This window comes from Lepisma saccharinum, chromosome 17 (genome assembly GCF_977018435.1).
Source record: "Lepisma saccharinum chromosome 17, izLepSacc3.1, whole genome shotgun sequence".
Lineage (NCBI taxonomy): Eukaryota > Metazoa > Arthropoda > Insecta > Zygentoma > Lepismatidae > Lepisma > Lepisma saccharinum.
The window spans coordinates 16,134,599-16,152,068 of NC_139245.1; the positions used below are offsets into that span (position 1 = coordinate 16,134,599).

Genomic DNA, 17,470 nt, shown 5'->3' on the forward strand with positions numbered 1-17,470 from the left:
AGCATATTCTAAGGCAAAATTAAAGAGCAATGGAGATAATGCATCTCCTTGTTTTAACCCATCAGGAATTGTAAATTTGTCAGACACATTAATACCCACACGAATTTTACTTTCTGTTTCACTGGTGCATACTTTTATCATACTAACAAGCTTCTTAGGTATTCCAAACTCTACTAGTATATTATATAATTTATCTCTGTTGACCGAATCATATGCTTTTTTGAAATCAATGAATAGCTGATGGACATTTTGATTATATTCCCACTTTTTTTCCAAGTGTCTGTCCAATGTGAAAAATTTGATCTGTAGTTGATCTGTTACGTTTAAATCCACATTGATAATCACCTATAATTTCATTAGCATATGGGGTTAGTCTTGTTAAAAGAATGTTAGATAATATTTTATATGTTGTTGAGAGTAGAGAAATCCCACGGTAATTATTGCAGTTCATTTTATAACGTTTTTTAAACACAGGAACAATTATGGATTCTTTCCACTGTTGAGGGATTTCTTCTTTATTCCATATTAAACAAATTAATTTATGAATTTGACATATTAACGAATTTCCACCATATTTAATTAACTCAGCTGGTATTAAATCAATGCCAGGTGCTTTGTTATTCTTTAGCCTGTTAATAGCATCTTTAACTTCAGTCAAGTTTGGTTCTGGAACTAAAGGTTCTGCTGTGTGCATTTCATATGTCAGAATTACACTCAACAATTTTTTTTATCAGCTTAAATGAATAAAACGTGAACCATTTGTGCATACTGTTAACATTTGAACCTTTATTGTCTTTTCTGGCACTTATTTTCAACTTAAAAAAAAAAAATTATGGTCTTTACCTAGATTTGCAGAAATAAGATCTATAATTTTGAATAAAGGAGAGAAACACAGTTCCAGAATGTTAAACAAACAAATACAATATTCACTGTGTGGTGTGGTGAAATATTGTGTAGGTAAATTTCGTATTCCCATGTTGCTCCTTTTGTTGTACTCTTTATTAATCTCAAATAACCACTGCCCATTAATATTAGTTATGACACCTACGGCAGAGATGGATAGTGCATCACTGCTTTCTCTACTTTTGTTCCGATTCCACCCTCTGGCAGTGCTAGGGTGGCAGTGTTTCCTTGATAATATTCTCCATAAGGGAGTCTCTTTGGTGTACTGTGGTGGTAGAGAGGTGCTATGTCATATGATAATAAAGGAAACTGTCATTCAAAATTAATCGGGTGACAATGAAAAGAGCAACATAGAAATACAGAAGTTTACCTACACAATAGATACAATAGTTTTCTTTTTTTGAAATCTAACACTGTTTACCTGACACAAATACTATTCAGCTATTATTAGAGTCTCTGGAAAATAATACAAAAAAACCTAGTGCCAAAATAATGAGTAGACAAGGTACTCAATTTAAAGCAGTAAACTAAAGGTGCTTTTGTATTTCAGGAGCACATTTCTGCCACTTTTGACTAATCGCAACAACGAGGGTGAGTGATGATTAGATATAATTGATGGAGGGACATTCACAAGGATGCCCACACCAGTCTGGGACTTGAACCTGAGAACTTCGGTAGAAAGATTCAACGTCGACCACTTAATATCTTCAGCCAATGAGCCAGCACTAAATGTGTTTTTTCTTCTATTTGTATAAATATATATAAACAATAATGCTGTTAAAAATTTAAGACACTCACCTCTTTCTGTTTCAACATCAATAGCAATGTGCCTTTTCCTCTTCTTGGCAAACCGTGGAGCACCATGATCTGTTGTGATCGTTATTACTTCAGATCCTTCAGACATTGGCGTTGAGGTATCACGCTTAGGCGTAACATCAGGTGTATCATGGGCACTCAAATCCAACTCAATAGCAGGAGGAGGATAAATACTACAATGACGTGACACTGGCCACTCATTGTTTTCCACAGCATACACAATGTGCTCCAAACGAATCTGAAGAACTCTATCCTGCGTGCACACAAAATATAAGAACATGGTATTACACACAAAAAAAAAATAAAAATAAAACACACACACATTGATGTACAATACTGACATTAAAAAATGAGGTTCGTATGTATTTTAAAACATTGACACAACTGAAGCCTACACTTTCCTACAGTTAAGATATCATGTCCTGAATGTCAAAGTTTGTATGCTTAGATAAGCTAATCAGGATTGGGCCTACAGTTTATAGTGGATCCAAACCACTGTCCAATGTGCCTCCACTAGGGAGAGATATTCTGTTATGTATCTACGACTTGGGAACATTTTTCCTGAACAAATGTGTTAATTTGAACTTCCATAAAAATATAAGGTCTTCCATACTGCTATAACCAAATGAATGAACCTTGCAAACATTTTTTTACAATTCTGGCAAATTGCTACTATAACATTTATAACCAATAATTTAAAGTTGTTAAATTTGCCAAGGAATTAGATCTATCAGGAATTAGTATGATTATTTTTACAGTCACTGGCCTAATTCAAATTTCAAAAGCGATTGTTACTGATTTGTATAAATATGGAAGAAAAATCTCCTTAGATCATTTCTCAAAACTGACTGAAGATGCAAAGTAGCAAGTACTTAGTCATATGTTTTTAATAATACTGGATCAACAATGATGAAAAGCTAACTTTCTACTGGAAATTGAAACTAAGATGACTCAACCCAAAGATAAGAGACTTAACCATTAGGCTACCAAGAAACTCACTGAAAATATTGGGAAAAGATAATTTGTGGGCATCTTTTTTTCTAAACTTTGGTGAAAATTACTCACATTTTTTAACAAACTAGGAACTACCTCATGAAAAGAAAATAGCAGGTGACAATCAAAGGTGTGACATTACTTTCTACTCTGTATACAACTCACTGCCTACATAAAATTTTATTCAGCATCATTTTAATATTATATTCTTCTGGATCATGTAAGTACATGTACTATAAGAGGAATATTATTTTGCAAAAGGATACAAAACTTTTAAAGACACTTATAAATTAACATGCATAACTTACTCTAGAATGAAAGTTACGTTATGAATACTAACCTTTGGCCACCTGATAGGATTTTGGTAGCTTTGTGCAAGCAGTTGTGCTACAGTAGGTTCTGCATAATCAAATCCACCCACGTGTCTTTCTCTGAACATGAATGTGTCTAATTCTGCCAACTTGGAAAGTGGCTGAATAACTTCCAATTCAGGAAACAGGGACTTGAAGTCTCTTGGTTTATCTTCAACAACTTTTTTATGTTCACGGAAGTTCACGGGTTCTATCTTGGTGTCGTTGCCTATGCATTCATCTTTGACGCTTTTAACTGGTGGAATGACTTCCTCTTTAATTTCAGTTTTAACCTCACTTTTCTCTTCTTCTTGCACTTTGCTCTCTTTGTCTGCACTCACATCTTCAGGCTTCTCGACTACTTCTGTCGTTTCCTTCTTGGTCTCTGAATCAACTTGGTTACTCTCATTTTCGGGAGGTTTCTCCGCTTCGCTCTTTTCATCTCTATTATCAGAGCTCTTCTCTTTTTTTTCCAACTCCTCCTCTTTTTTAGCTTCTTTTGTTTCTGTATCTTCAGGTTTATTTGCTTCATCAGTATTGACCACTTCTTTATCAGTTTTGGCCTCTTCTTTATCAGTTTCCTTCTCATCACTGCTTTTGTCTGCCACGGCGGTCTCTTCTACAGTCTTTTCACCAGTTTCTTCATCTCTCTTTGCTTCAGAACTCACCACATCAGATTCCTCCTTATCTTTGGTTTCCACAGATTCATCTGCTTGCTTTGCATCGTCGATAGTTTTATCTTCTTCTTTCTCATCAGGTTTTGGCTTGTCATCAACTTTCTCCTCTTCCACAACCTTGTTTTCCATTTTCTCCGTCTTCTCTTTCTCCAACTTTTCTTCACTTTCTGATTTTATAATCTCTTTCACTTCCTCCAAAGTGACAGTCTTTACTCCTTTCTCGTCGTCAGAGACCTCCTCCTTCTTCACAGGTTTTATCTCCACTGTTATTTCACTTTTGGGATAGTTCGAAATCTCATCCTTTTCTTTCTTCACGATGGTCAATCTGACATCATCCTTCAACTCTTTTTCCACAATCTTCTCTTTCTTCACATTGATTTTCTCTATCTTCAATGTTCCTTCACCCTTTTCTAACTTTACAATTATTTCATCCTTGTCAATTTTCAGAATGTCCTCTGGTTTCTCTATTTTGATTGCATCTTCTATTTTGAAGGGCCTATCATGTCCAGAACTTTCTTTAGCCTTTTCATGAACTCGCTCATGTGGATTGATCAATGGCTCACCAACCATGTGCCTACGCAAAATTTCCCGAAAAGATAGTTCTGGATCATTCAATATGTAGAAATCTGTTCTTCCAAGACCATGCCTGTAATTAAAGAAAACACGTAAAAAACAACTTCTAACTATCAAATAATAGCAACACAGAAATTAGGGTTGGAGCAAATTGTGGTTCTCTATCGGTATCGGCCAATAGAGTCATATCAGTTCACTGATTGCCAATAATCTAAAAATAACTCTCACATTGTATCCTTTATTTTCATATAATATTTCACACTACTTTCACTAATTTTTCAATATATACATTTATCTGAAAGGCTCCTTGTATTTTTGTAAGGATGGACGAAATATTAAATTTTTGAACTGCAGAAACAAAATTTACTAATACCAATAACAGATATTCTATCAATTTGAAGTATTATTACAAATGTTTCATGAAGATCTGAATGGCTCACATTCACCTTCTTAATATATATATATATATATAACTGAATGACTATATTGGGTCTGGCCTCTGTATTTCGACATAACAAAACCTGGGGACACAAATTAAGTCTTTATATTCATTAAAAAACAAAATGGCAGAATTCTGCATAATTTTTAGAAATGTCAAATTGCTAAAATTATTGGTAATTTTAGCAATTACCTACACTGGCCAATACTGACAGTAATCTGATTAATCTGCACTGTATTGGTATCAACTATAAATGTGTAATAATATCAGCTCAAAGTGTTATCAGCTCAGTCGTATTAACCTCTTGTTACCGCCTATCTTTCAAAAGATACCTTCCTGTAACTCCCTGTGGACCACCTATCTTTTTAAAGATACCTTGTCATGTTCATAGTTTTTACGTCATAATGTCGCTATTTTTAGCTGGAATTGCGATTTTCTTCTTTTATATTATTAACACATATATTGCACCGTAAGGACTCTTGCAGTATTCTTTTTCTATAAAAAGGCAGGAAAATGGCAGCTTCCTCTGAAGAAAAAAAGCATAAGTGCCCAACAAAGACTGGAATTTTTGTTCCACTACAATCGTGCCAATAGTGTAGTTGAACCTCGAATTGGGAATAGTTTGCTTCGATCATTTCCATGTGTATTTTGACAATGTCCTGTACTTTGTTGTCCAGGGGCGGAAGGGGTTTGGGGGAGAATTTTTGGAATTTTCCGGTTCCTCCCCTCCCCCTGCATTCATATATACACTCAATGTTCATAAATTGTATGTAGTCCGAATCTATGGTCCATTCTACATATAACGGTACTGATTCATCCATCTAGGGCAATTAGCTTCGGACCTACAGTAGTTTCAAGGTAACTGCGCATTTTGCTGAATGGCTCAGTGACGTAAAGACATATCGTTTTGGGGGTACAAGTCGTTTTGTATTGTTCATAATAGTGCAATTATTTTCTTGTTCCAGACATGCCAGCGATCATTTCCATGTGTATTTTAACAATGTCCTGTACTTTATTGTTTAGGGGCGGAGAGGGGAAGGGGCATTTTTCTTCAGAAATTTGGAATTTTTCGGTTCCTCACCTCTCCCTGCATCCATATATTTGCTCAATATGCATAAATTGTATGTAGTCTGAATCTATGGTTCATTCCACGTATAACGGTACTTCATTCATCTGTCTAGAGCAATTAGCCTACGATCTACAGTCATCTAAATGAAACTCTGCATTTTGCTCAAAATTGGCCAGGGGGGGGGGGGGGCTTACATGGCAAAATGGCCTTGGTAATCAATCAAAAGGTTAATTATAAATACTTTACTTTGAACTCCCTATATATAAACTTACTTGGCAGCCCCAATTAGCAGGTCCCTGTCATGCTTCCCAGGCACCCACCATTCGGGCAATTCCCCTGAAGACTGACAGAGCTTCAATCTTTCCTCAAGGTGTGGATGATGCAAGATTTCTTCCCTTATTTTACTTAGAAGTTCAATTCTCTCGAGGGTTCTGCTTGCTCGCTCCTCGGTAATTGGCTCCATTATCATAACATCAAAATTATCTGGAAATTATTTCAACAATGTAAAATAATAGCCACATATACAGGTGCTATAAAAACAAACAACCCTATTAGAATGTTAAGTTTTCTGCCACTAGACTAAATGCAATGATGAGGATGAAAATGATGAAAGGATACTTGCAGGACATGGAACCTTCTGTGGCAAGAACATAAGTTGATCAGTCAACATGCTTTGTCAAAACGAATATGTAATTACTATACGATCTTCTAGGAAAATATATTTTCTCATTTTTAAATTAGGTTCCCAAGTTTATTAAACCAATTAACAATATAAAAATGCAATGATTGCAGTTTCCTCAAGTTAGACAACTCTGTATTTCAAGAACACACATGCATGTTAAGTTTGAAGACAGAAAATAAAGCTCATACTGTCGGTATGATCTCCCCCAACCATCACCACCATTCAATGAATATTTGCCGCTAATAACATATATAAGTTATTTGCATATATTGTGCATGAACCTACCTTCCTCATCAGCCAATTTCATTCCACAAACTCTCTTGCAAGTTGCAATGAAGGCTCTGTAATATTCTGTCATTGTATCATCAAACTTCCTGTCCAATCTGGATATGGCTCTGAATTTATTCCAATCGAATCTGCCTCTTTTCCTGAAAATAATTTACAATTACACTGTTAAATAACCACATAAAAATAAGATAAAACTTTCATTTTCTCTCATACTACAAGCATGAGGACATAAATTAGATCCACAAAACAATAACAAAATAGCAGAATTGTGCACTCACATATTCTGAACCAATGCACATGTATCAGCGAATACTCAAAGTATTCCCTAATGAGTTTATGCAGATATACCAATATACAGTGCCATACTAAACCTACATAATATATTCATTTCCTTAATCAACATGCAGAACCAGATGACTGGCAGTGGAAATATTGGATTTGCCAAATTAGAAATTTTACAGATAAACCATTATTGACTGGATAATCAGTAACTGGTTCCATCTGTACGTTCATACATACAAATTTCAGCCTATTTGAAAGGCAAATGGACATTTACTGTTTTTGTTTTCAATTTCTGCACATAATTGAACTGCATAAAATGAGAACTGACTAACCATCTGACTCAATAAAGAGCACCAAGCAGAAGAACGATTAAAAAACTGGAATATAGTACTTAATTATCCACAACTAGTTTAACAAAGTTTTATTGATAGTTAAAAGATAATCGATAAATCAGTGTTGTGGGTAAGTATATTAATTTGCTGCCACATTTTTCATTCTCTGAAACATGAATCGGGAATATGATATTTTTGCAAAATAGTCATAAATCATGCATAAATTTCACATCAATTTGGATATCCCCTCCCTTTTCATTCTATTTCTGTACTTTCACAGAATCATGTAATCTGAAATCAGTAAACTGATGTGAAATTGTTAAGCCTAGTCTTTAAATATGTGAATCTTGGCCTGTGGACAATGTACAATTAAGATTCAAAGTAATATTACGAATATGACACCTTGTGTGTTGCAATGTATTGTCTTAAGCCATGTGGTGAAAAAAAAATATGTTTTTCACTATTTAACATTAAACAATGGAGTTGAAAGTAAAAACATGTTTGTCTGTCAATGTGTTTTGGGTGTGCAAGGACTGGAGACTACTCGCATCCATCTCAAGATGGAGGGAGTTTCCACCTTAACGAAAATATGTGCCAGGTTTAAAAATGTATAAAATATATGTAAGGTATAAAAACAACCTCAAAGGTCTGCATGAGAACATATTAAATTGCAAGAAAGAACATTAAAGGTATACAAGTGTACCCCAAAAAGTTTCCAGAGACAAACACGTTAACTTGACACAGTTGGAGAATAAATACAAATTAAATAAGATGCCAGTAACCTGTGTGGTGTAACAGGGATGAAATGCATATATATTGTTTACATTAAAACATTGTACTGGTTTTTCATTTAAACTCCCATCAGATCTGATGACGTGAACAATAAGTTGGTGAAATTTCTCCTCTTGTAATATAACTATGTGCTATCTACGATATTTAATACTGAAAAAAAATCACTATATTACAAACTTACCTATCAAACTCTACTCCAAATGTTGACACAGTTCTGTAGAAATCTGCTTCCTCTCGACGAGACCATCTTTTCTGGTGTACTTCTAATCTTTGCCTTTCTCTTTCTCTAACTATTTGTTCTATTTTTTCTTTTCGCTCTATCTTCTGAAAAGTAAGTACATAACATTGATAGCTCCTTACTGCTAAAATCAATTTAAATTTCCTTTTTACAGAAAAAAAATATATACCAAGATTAGATGGAATTTGAAGTAAAGGATTGCAAAGGGAACCAATTGATGCAAAACACATCCATTCACCTCCAAGAACCGTTCCAAACAATATAAAACACCTGTACTGGAAATAGTGCATACATTTACATTATGTAGTTATTTTGATATATGGGAATACTGATTTCACGGAATCTGATTAACTCCTACATTTGGATAAATATGTTAACTGTGACATAATTTAAATTACAATTGTACATTATCACACTGAAGTGAATTTCACTTTGCTTAAGCTGGTATATGAAATTTTAACTTTCTTTTCTTTTTTTTAAATTTTATTTAATTTCTTTTGTGTGGGAAATTAGTGGAGCTTGAGTACAACATTTGCACTTACATCTGGAGGATAACCATGCATCATGGAGACACACAAGATCCCTACTAATCTACAGGAGAAAGTATACAGATGTTATGAAAAACAAATCTTATTACCTACATGGGGTTTCGTGTTTCCGTGTTGTGCAATTGGATAGTTTTTTCCGATTAATTTCAAAGCTCACTCACTGCCTTCATTCAAATGAAGGCAGCGAGCCTTCAAAATTAATCGGGAAAAAACTATCCAATTGTGCAATGCGGAAACACAAAACTCCATGTATGTAATACTTAAACTGTGTTAACTGCATCCATCATGATTAATCTTGTTAGTAAAACAAATTCCAATACTGTAAAATGCACTTCTCTCAATAGATCAACATCATTACTAGTGACAATGTGCCAGCAGCATTCATTTAAAAAAAAATTATCTTCCCACATGTACTTTGATTTGGTTAAAACCAAAGTTTGTGGCTGATTATAAGCATGTAAATTCATAAATATGAAATTTGTTTCCAAGGCACAACCTATTGCAGTCACATGGTTACATAAATTACGCAAGGAAGTGAATGGATGGCCCAGTTAGGTCCTTCATGGAACAATTACAATTTTATATGAAAGGTTCATTTGGGCTAATTGAAACCGGACTTAGAGTTTAAAGTGGGGTCCGAACCACTTGTGCCTTCACTGGGGATCTAGCATGTGGCTCCTCCATTAGAAAGTGACAAGTGTTACCACTATATCATCTAATTTTACACTTCATATTCACAAAAACAATAAGAAAATTGCAGAATTATGCACCTAATTACTAGCTATTTAGTTGGGGTGTATCAATGATTTTTTTTTTTTTTTTTTTTTTTTTTTTTGCCAATAGCAATAAATTACAGATATAAAATTATGAAATGTTCCATGAAGAACTTGGTGACTGCAATGGGATTTTACCTAAGAAAAACAATGTTTATTTTGACATTTACTTTACTAAACCAGGTGGTGCATGAATTATACTTTTATACTCATTAAATAAAATTGTGAAATTCTGCACTAAATTACAGATTATTTATAGGAATATCAGATCAATAAAATAATTGATATGTATGCTGATAATTCTGTCCCATCCCTAATATTATGTTTATGAACAAAAAATAATAATAATGCAAGAGTGTGCTGAATTTCATGGCAAAAATAAAATTAAAGTTTTTTTTAAGGCTGTAATAATTGCATTTATTAATTTACTTCCTATTTTTTTCATATGCTGAAACAAATTGTGAATCATCCGATATTAGGTAATAAAACTATCAAAACAAGAAGCAAAATATGTCTAGCAAATATAAGTTCATAAAAAGGTGAATGTAGTTTCTTCACATTCAAGGTGTTCAGTTCATTTCTTGGCATAGAATAAATATACGATAGAGATATTGCCAAATTCCTCAAACTATGGGGCTACTTCTTACATTTCAAAACAAATGGCAACCTAACAAGGATGGGTTGAATTTCTTGCAATAATTTCAAAGATGTAATGAAATTATTCCTTTTAATACATGGACACATTAAGGAATAAAAAAAAATGTTGCATTAGTCTTATTTGCAAGATAGTTAAATTTACAAAATTAGATATTATCACATTTACTACTTTCCAAGATATTGGAAATCACTTTAATTGTTCTCTCTCATGGCCAACAGACCAATCACGTTAATTTATGGTGACCAACTACTATTTGGTAGCTTTATCAGACCATCAAAATTTATGTTCATGCCTCTGATAGTAGACATGGAGAAGCAGATATAATGGGCTCATAAGGATCCTTTCTGATTAGTATCTATTTATTGATAGATGAGTAGAGGCACATATTTTTGGTAAATAAAAAAGCAAAATTTTGGAACAAAAACGGAGTCAATTTCGGGTTCAAAAGCGGTAAATAAAATGAAATATCGGTGTTATAGCGGTGAAAAATTTGATGAAAAGTGGTATATAAAAAGACATTTTGGTTTTAAAATTGTGAATATAATCCTAAATTTGATTTAAAAACTACACTTATTCCACAGAATTAACATTTCACTTCTAATAGCACATTTATGTAGTTATAAGAGTATTAAGTTTATTTCTGTGTAAAGGAGTCCATTTTTGCTTCTCCAATATTAACAGCAGAATTAATCAATTTTCCGGGAATTGCATAACTCACAGGATACTTCAGACTTCAGAAAGTGTCGCGTCGGTATATAAATGGTAAATTTCGTGTTTAAGAGTTAATTTCGCTTTTTGCAGCTCATTTCGCATTATTTCGTGACAAAACATGGTCACAAAATGCATCTCACACCTTTCAAAAACATGAAAAATTAACACTACAATGTGTTTTTTCAAATTTCGTTTTTTCGTCAAAAACGAAATATGCATGCCCCTATAGATGAGTGATCGTCACTGTTATGGTTTACGTACTCTCACAGAGTTAGTTTTTCAAGTTGCTTAGAAAGCCCAACTGGGATTTGAACTTGGGACCCGCTAATACAAAGATGGTACTGTCGCAGAAGGTCAAAAGTAAAAAACAGGGAGACACTTCAAGTATGAACATTTCCTTGAGCAGTTTATTTTAAGGCAACGAAAATGACTAGGAAACTGAATATTTGAACTTCCACATATGCAATGTGCGACTGTAAATTCTGGAAGAGAGACCCCAAGTTAATGTGTGAACTTACATCATATGCCAACTAAAGTAGCTTTATTTACTTCAAAAATTACTCCACAGATACCAATGACTAACAATTTAGAAGCTAGACATGTTACCAGATCATGTGTTCTTTAATCAATTCATAACAATGAAATATCTTGCAGCTGGATGCTCCCACCTTTCACACACACACAAATTCACGCACATGTGCATTCACTCTCAAAAACATTTGTGAATACTCAGTGATCCTGTTGGACCTGTTAACATTTCTCTCACATGATAAGGAAATCAACAATAGCTAAACACAAATTATTGCCAATGCTGTTGGTTGAAATTAGGGCTGAGTTGATACTTTGAAAGTTGGTTTTTTCCATACTCTGTGAAAAGTGTGTCCTTGCCTTTTTTAATGTGTTGTGTATGTCCTATGAATGTGACTTTACAACCTGCACATTTCTCCAGAGGCTTTTTACAGCCCCTTTTTTAAAACTTTAATGTAAGGATTTTAGATAAGGAGATTTTCCCCTGCATGCATTGAAGGGTGCAAAATGATGTGCCTATGCAGTTAATTTTAATTAATTAATTATTTCATTATATCTACTGGTATGAAGTTAGCCCTAGTTCTAATCTAATCTAACAGCTATTGCAACAGACTAAAATGCACTAAAATGTTTTACTGCCTGAACTATGTAATACCACTTCACCAGAAATTAAACATGGGATTTCTTGACTACAACATGATCAAATTACCATCTGGAGTATATAAACTATCCTGGGTTCAAAATCTTTGTTCAGCTCTAATATTCACCACTACACCTTTAGTATTTTCCCAACAGGGAACATTTTACTCTGGGAACTTGATGATAATGAACTGCATACATGAGCTATATCTGTACTTGTTCAGGTTCAAACACTAATTATTTCCAAGTCAGATATCTTGCAAGTTATAACAAGGTGAAAAACGAAAATTTCCATTATGTCATGACTAAATGATGACAGCTTAATTTTTCTGAATGTTTCAAATGAGAATTTCCATCATTTCACGATTAAATGATATCTGCTTTATTATTCGAGCTGCAAGTCATCTGGGAACATTTTAAAGTAAAATTCGTACCAATAGATTGAAAAGGCGTACTATGGAATACTTAAATTTTCTCATTTATAACCCCTCAAAGTAATATTCAAATATCAGTACAGTGACATTATCAGGAAAGTTTTATTTCACACTCCTTAATTTTCAAAAACAATGCACAAAATTACAGGCAAACCCAAAACTTTTTCCTCTTTAAACAGGACTACATTTTAGAATTATCCAATTCATTTTTTAGTGGGAGGGGAGGGGTGGACAAGACTAGCTGAAGAGGTGTGAGAAATTTAAATTTTCCTTCCTCCTCCTCCACTTTTTCTTATAACTGTGCCTGATGATAAGGATTTAAAATTTCACTTCTCAGAATCAGATTGTCCCTCCTCACCCTCCCAAAAGAATAAAAATAAAAAATGTTTAAAAGTCTGCCATAAACAGTAGTTCTCTGAAAACCTCCTGCTATAGAGGCTTGCATATGTTAAAAAAACTGTCTTGATAGTAAACTTTATGCACACAAAAAACTGAAAGAATTTACAGCTCGGCTATAAACAATAATGACTACTAGCTGACCCATAATTTTACACCAACTTTTTTTTTTAAAAGATTCTTTCACATTGTAACATTCAAAAATGTGTTCACTGATTTAAATATATGTAATGGAGCATGAATGCACACACACACGTGTGCCTGGGCTCAGGGAAATGTTATTCTGATCACAATGAGGTGCAATTACATTGTATCTATATTTCATGTAGTCACGGATAATTCCGAGTTGCAATGATCCCATTGAAAGTCAATGTAATTGTTACAACCCAGAAGTGTCCATGACTGTGCAAACAATTCAGGTTAGTTGTGCAATACTGTACAATTACAAAGGATGCGCCTGTTAAAAACCCTTTCATTTCTTGCTTCTGTACTATTTATGAGGGTCACGGTAAGAGTTAGTTAAAAAACAATTTTGTGTTATTGGAATTTTGGAAGAAAAAAGCTCCCATTTGTTCAGTTGTTATTTGAAGGACTTGGGGTGTAAAACATGGTAAGTGTGTTTACCAATTTCAGAAGGCTTCACAAGAGTCCAATGCAAATTGTATGACAATGCAATCTCACTTGAAAATTGAAGGATGGCACATTTTACTTTGTAACTCAAAAATGACCAAAATGTCACCATGTTTTACACACAAGCCCTTCATTTTATAGATTGAGAACACAACTAGGTGCAAATTATTCTAGTGGCTAAAGAAATGAGTGTTATAGTCTATGTTAATGGATGTGCCGCTGTTCAATAATATTAGGTGACCACTTCTTTCACAATACATGAACTTCAAATTTGTTCTTTAGTGCTTTTGAAGTTGGAGCATTTGAAGCAACAATCTAGCATTGTTCTATCTTTTTCCAGCAATGCATTTGGTGAATTTTCCTATAATGACCTCTTTTGGATGAAAAAGTTGCACTATTTTTCTCATAGGTGCCAAATCTGTCTTTCATTGTAAAATCATAGAAAATGCAAGAAACACTTTACATCCAATTACATTAAAATTGGGTGTAACACATGCAACATTCACTCTGAAGTTCTGGATTTCAGCAAAAATAGGCAAACCACAAAACCAGTATAGTACACAAGTATTAACATAATAACCATCCACATGCCCCCTCAACCATGCCAATTTATATTTTTCATCAGGTTAATAATTGTTTTTGTCAAATTATCTGTCAGCGTTCAGACCACAACCACAAAATAATATCGGCAATTCATTAACAGAATGTAGCAAATTGATACTCTACTACAGTAACCAATACAAGTAACGTGAAATACTTTTTTTTATGTTTATCATCTATAGTACAATAATCAAAACACATTACTCAAAAACTACATCTAAAAATACTGAGTGTACGTTGCTGGTTACAAAGCAAGCAACTACAAATATTTTACAACTCTTTATACTTGTGTTACACCTACTTCAAATTTATTATCAAAACCAACTCTCCACAGGCAGGCATTGTAATGGATATTCTTAGCAACTTCTACATGTTACACTGTAAGTATTCAACCCACTGCAAATATACAAATGCAAGTAACAAAAAGAAGTCCAATTACTTCCCAATATTATTACAAGAAATTTGAATTTCACACAATAAAGAACCTCAGAGTGAATATTACATTATTAAACCCATTATTATTATCTTAATCAACACAAGTGTAAATTTCAAAAGCTCTAAATGTGATGATTAGTAATTCACGTACAGCAAGGGCTTGTAAGCTACTGTGGGTCTCATCATAGGAAGGTCCCAATCCATAGTGAAATTGGTATGGAAGAGCATGTCCATGACAAGAAGTGGGAACTGAAGGTGTACCAGAGGCCACCATCAGAGATTCCTGTGAAAGAAAGTTCAAGTTACAATATAGCTACACACACACAAATGTAAATCTTCAAAGTAGGTCCTGAAATGAACAAGTCATTCATTTCTACCCATGTAAATTGCTTCATAATATATTTACTGATGATTTCACATGGAACGTTTTCCAGTCTTATTAAAAATAAATTGCAGTTTGAGCCTCACACTCAGTTGTCATGAGCACAAGTGTGTGTTTAAATTCCTGATTAAATGAACATGTATAATGAGTCATTTAAATGTGATTTTACCCTCTTCAAATATATATTTATGTCAGACAACTGCTGAACTGAATCTTCATGCATATGTTTTAGTTTGGTATGTAATCACGTTTAATCAATTTGGCTGAAGTTGGGTAGTGTATTGTCCTCATTCATGACCATTCCAAATTATAAGAATCTCAAGGGCAGGGAGTACAGCTTTCTCCATGAAGTGCAAAGAGTTAACATGATGGATACATACGCAGCCTGGTGTTCAATGGTAGCTACAATTTTACACCAATGCTTATGGAAGTATTATTATTTTAAGTATTCTAGGAACATGTTTCTCAGCATGTCTGCACAAAGCGCATAAACAAAAAAAGAAGAAAAGTTGAATAACTGGCTGATACACAATACATCAAAACATTGCTCTCATTAGTGAAGGCATTTGAATGAGCATTTTCATTCTCTTTAAGAAATACATGAGAATTCAAACACATTTATTAATTTACTGAAATAGGCTTTAAATAACTTAATAATGGACTCAAAGATAAGAAATTCAAAACCTGGAACTTTCATTTTTTTTAAAAAACTTTCATGCATTTTGACAGAACTGATATGAAACTTATGTGAAACTGTACCTCATCCCCTTAAGAAGAGTGTATTTCTTATATACTCTCTCTCCCTGAGACTACAAAAGCATCAAAATGTTGCAACAATCATCAATAGAAGATGTTAATTTTCACTCGTTTATGTGTTGTCTTCAGCTGTATAATGGTTTTATGGATTCTTTGGTGCTACTGTAAGACGTTGTCCATATACATTAGCATTTAACGTCCAAACAAATTTTCAAATCTGTGGTGTAGAATTTTACATAGCTGTAGAATGGAAGTTAATTTTGAATTTATACCTTCAAACTATAAATTTACATTTCAATAGCTACTTATTGTGTCAGACTTTGACATTAAGTGAATGCAGCTAAATATACCCAGTACAAAATACAAGTAACCTGCCTTGGCCTTCTGAGCAAGCTTCATTTCTTCCTTCTTAAAGTTTCTTTGATATGATGTGATCACACGGCGCAGCCTTGTGTTAAGATCAGCCATTGACGGCCACATGGCCTTATTTGAGTCTTCCATCTTGTTTTCCCCTTTCAGAGTATGATCCATTGATTCATACATTTGGTCGCAGCCTTCCTGTGGTGTGCGGATCTCAGTGTCTAAGGTTTCCTCATCTTCTGTTATCTTGCCCATATCATCTTCATTGCTGTATACAGAATTTATACTTTAGTCATTGTTGTTATACTCAAATTTGCAAAACATTATTGTCAATAATATGATACTCTCTCTAATACAATCTGCAGATACTTATATAATGAAGTAAGACTTGAAGCTTTCCTGGCAAAGAATGATGAAAAGATTCTCTCGGGCTATCGACCAAGCTTTCAAGAGCTAACGTCAGAAGATGAGAGTGACGTTAGCTCTCGAAAGCTTGGAATCTTTTTATCACTTGTAGAATGGTCAGAGAATATGAAGATTCTTTAGTTAAGAAGGATAAAACCATATTAAAATGCCTTCTGTAATTCTGAACACAGACCACTATTTTTTTCTTTTTTTGTAATTTTCTTTTTTAAAAAAACTGAGTAACAAAACAAGCAAAGAACAACATCAAGTTCTGGCCTTTTTGTTTGAATATGGGGAAACAGATTGCTTTATCAGCACCTGAATAAAAAGTGCAGTTTATAAAACAATAAAACTTAGAATAGATGGATGTGAAATTTTTAAAAATATTGACAAGATACTACTTAGGTAATACAAAATTTACCGATAGTGATAACTATGGACTAGAATTTTCATGATGTAAAAACCTATGTGATATTTAGGATCCTAAAAATAATGGCATCCCAGTAAATAAATATGCATGAATTTATAATCTTGAAGTAATGTGAAATGCCTGTTTTTTTCTGTAAAGTGCAGAAACAGATGAAACATGGTAATACAGGCTGCATGTTTGCATTTGAGATTTATGACGGGTTCAATATGTTGTAAATATGGCTGTTGGTTGGCTTCTCTTCTGAAGTGTGTGTTGGGATAGAGCATTCACAGCACAAGCATGACTGAGGAGATACGTCGCAAGCTAAATAAAAACAAGTCAGTCCGAGAGACATGCAACAGACACATGTAC

The 17,470-nt window shown here is 33.8% G+C and overlaps 1 protein-coding gene across 5 annotated transcripts in view; it reads right to left on the bottom strand.

Moving 5' to 3' along the window:
* The window catches only part of LOC146001549 (uncharacterized), a 103,535-nt gene that overhangs the window by 14,556 nt on the left and 71,509 nt on the right, over nt 1–17,470 (bottom strand). For 3 of the 5 annotated variants that reach the window (XM_083139012.1, XM_083139013.1, XM_083139009.1), the window contains 7 exons: nt 16,300–16,552; nt 14,938–15,069; nt 8,378–8,520; nt 6,788–6,930; nt 6,093–6,303; nt 3,053–4,385; nt 1,702–1,972 (listed from right to left, as the gene is read on the bottom strand). In XM_083139012.1, coding sequence (XP_082995138.1) covers nt 1,702–1,972; nt 3,053–4,385; nt 6,093–6,303; nt 6,788–6,930; nt 8,378–8,520; nt 14,938–15,069; nt 16,300–16,552 — 2,486 coding nt within the window. The remainder of the gene's footprint in view (nt 1–1,701; nt 1,973–3,052; nt 4,386–6,092; nt 6,304–6,787; nt 6,931–8,377; nt 8,521–14,937; nt 15,070–16,299; nt 16,553–17,470) is intronic. The other 2 variants (XM_083139010.1, XM_083139011.1) reach the window with 2 other exon arrangements.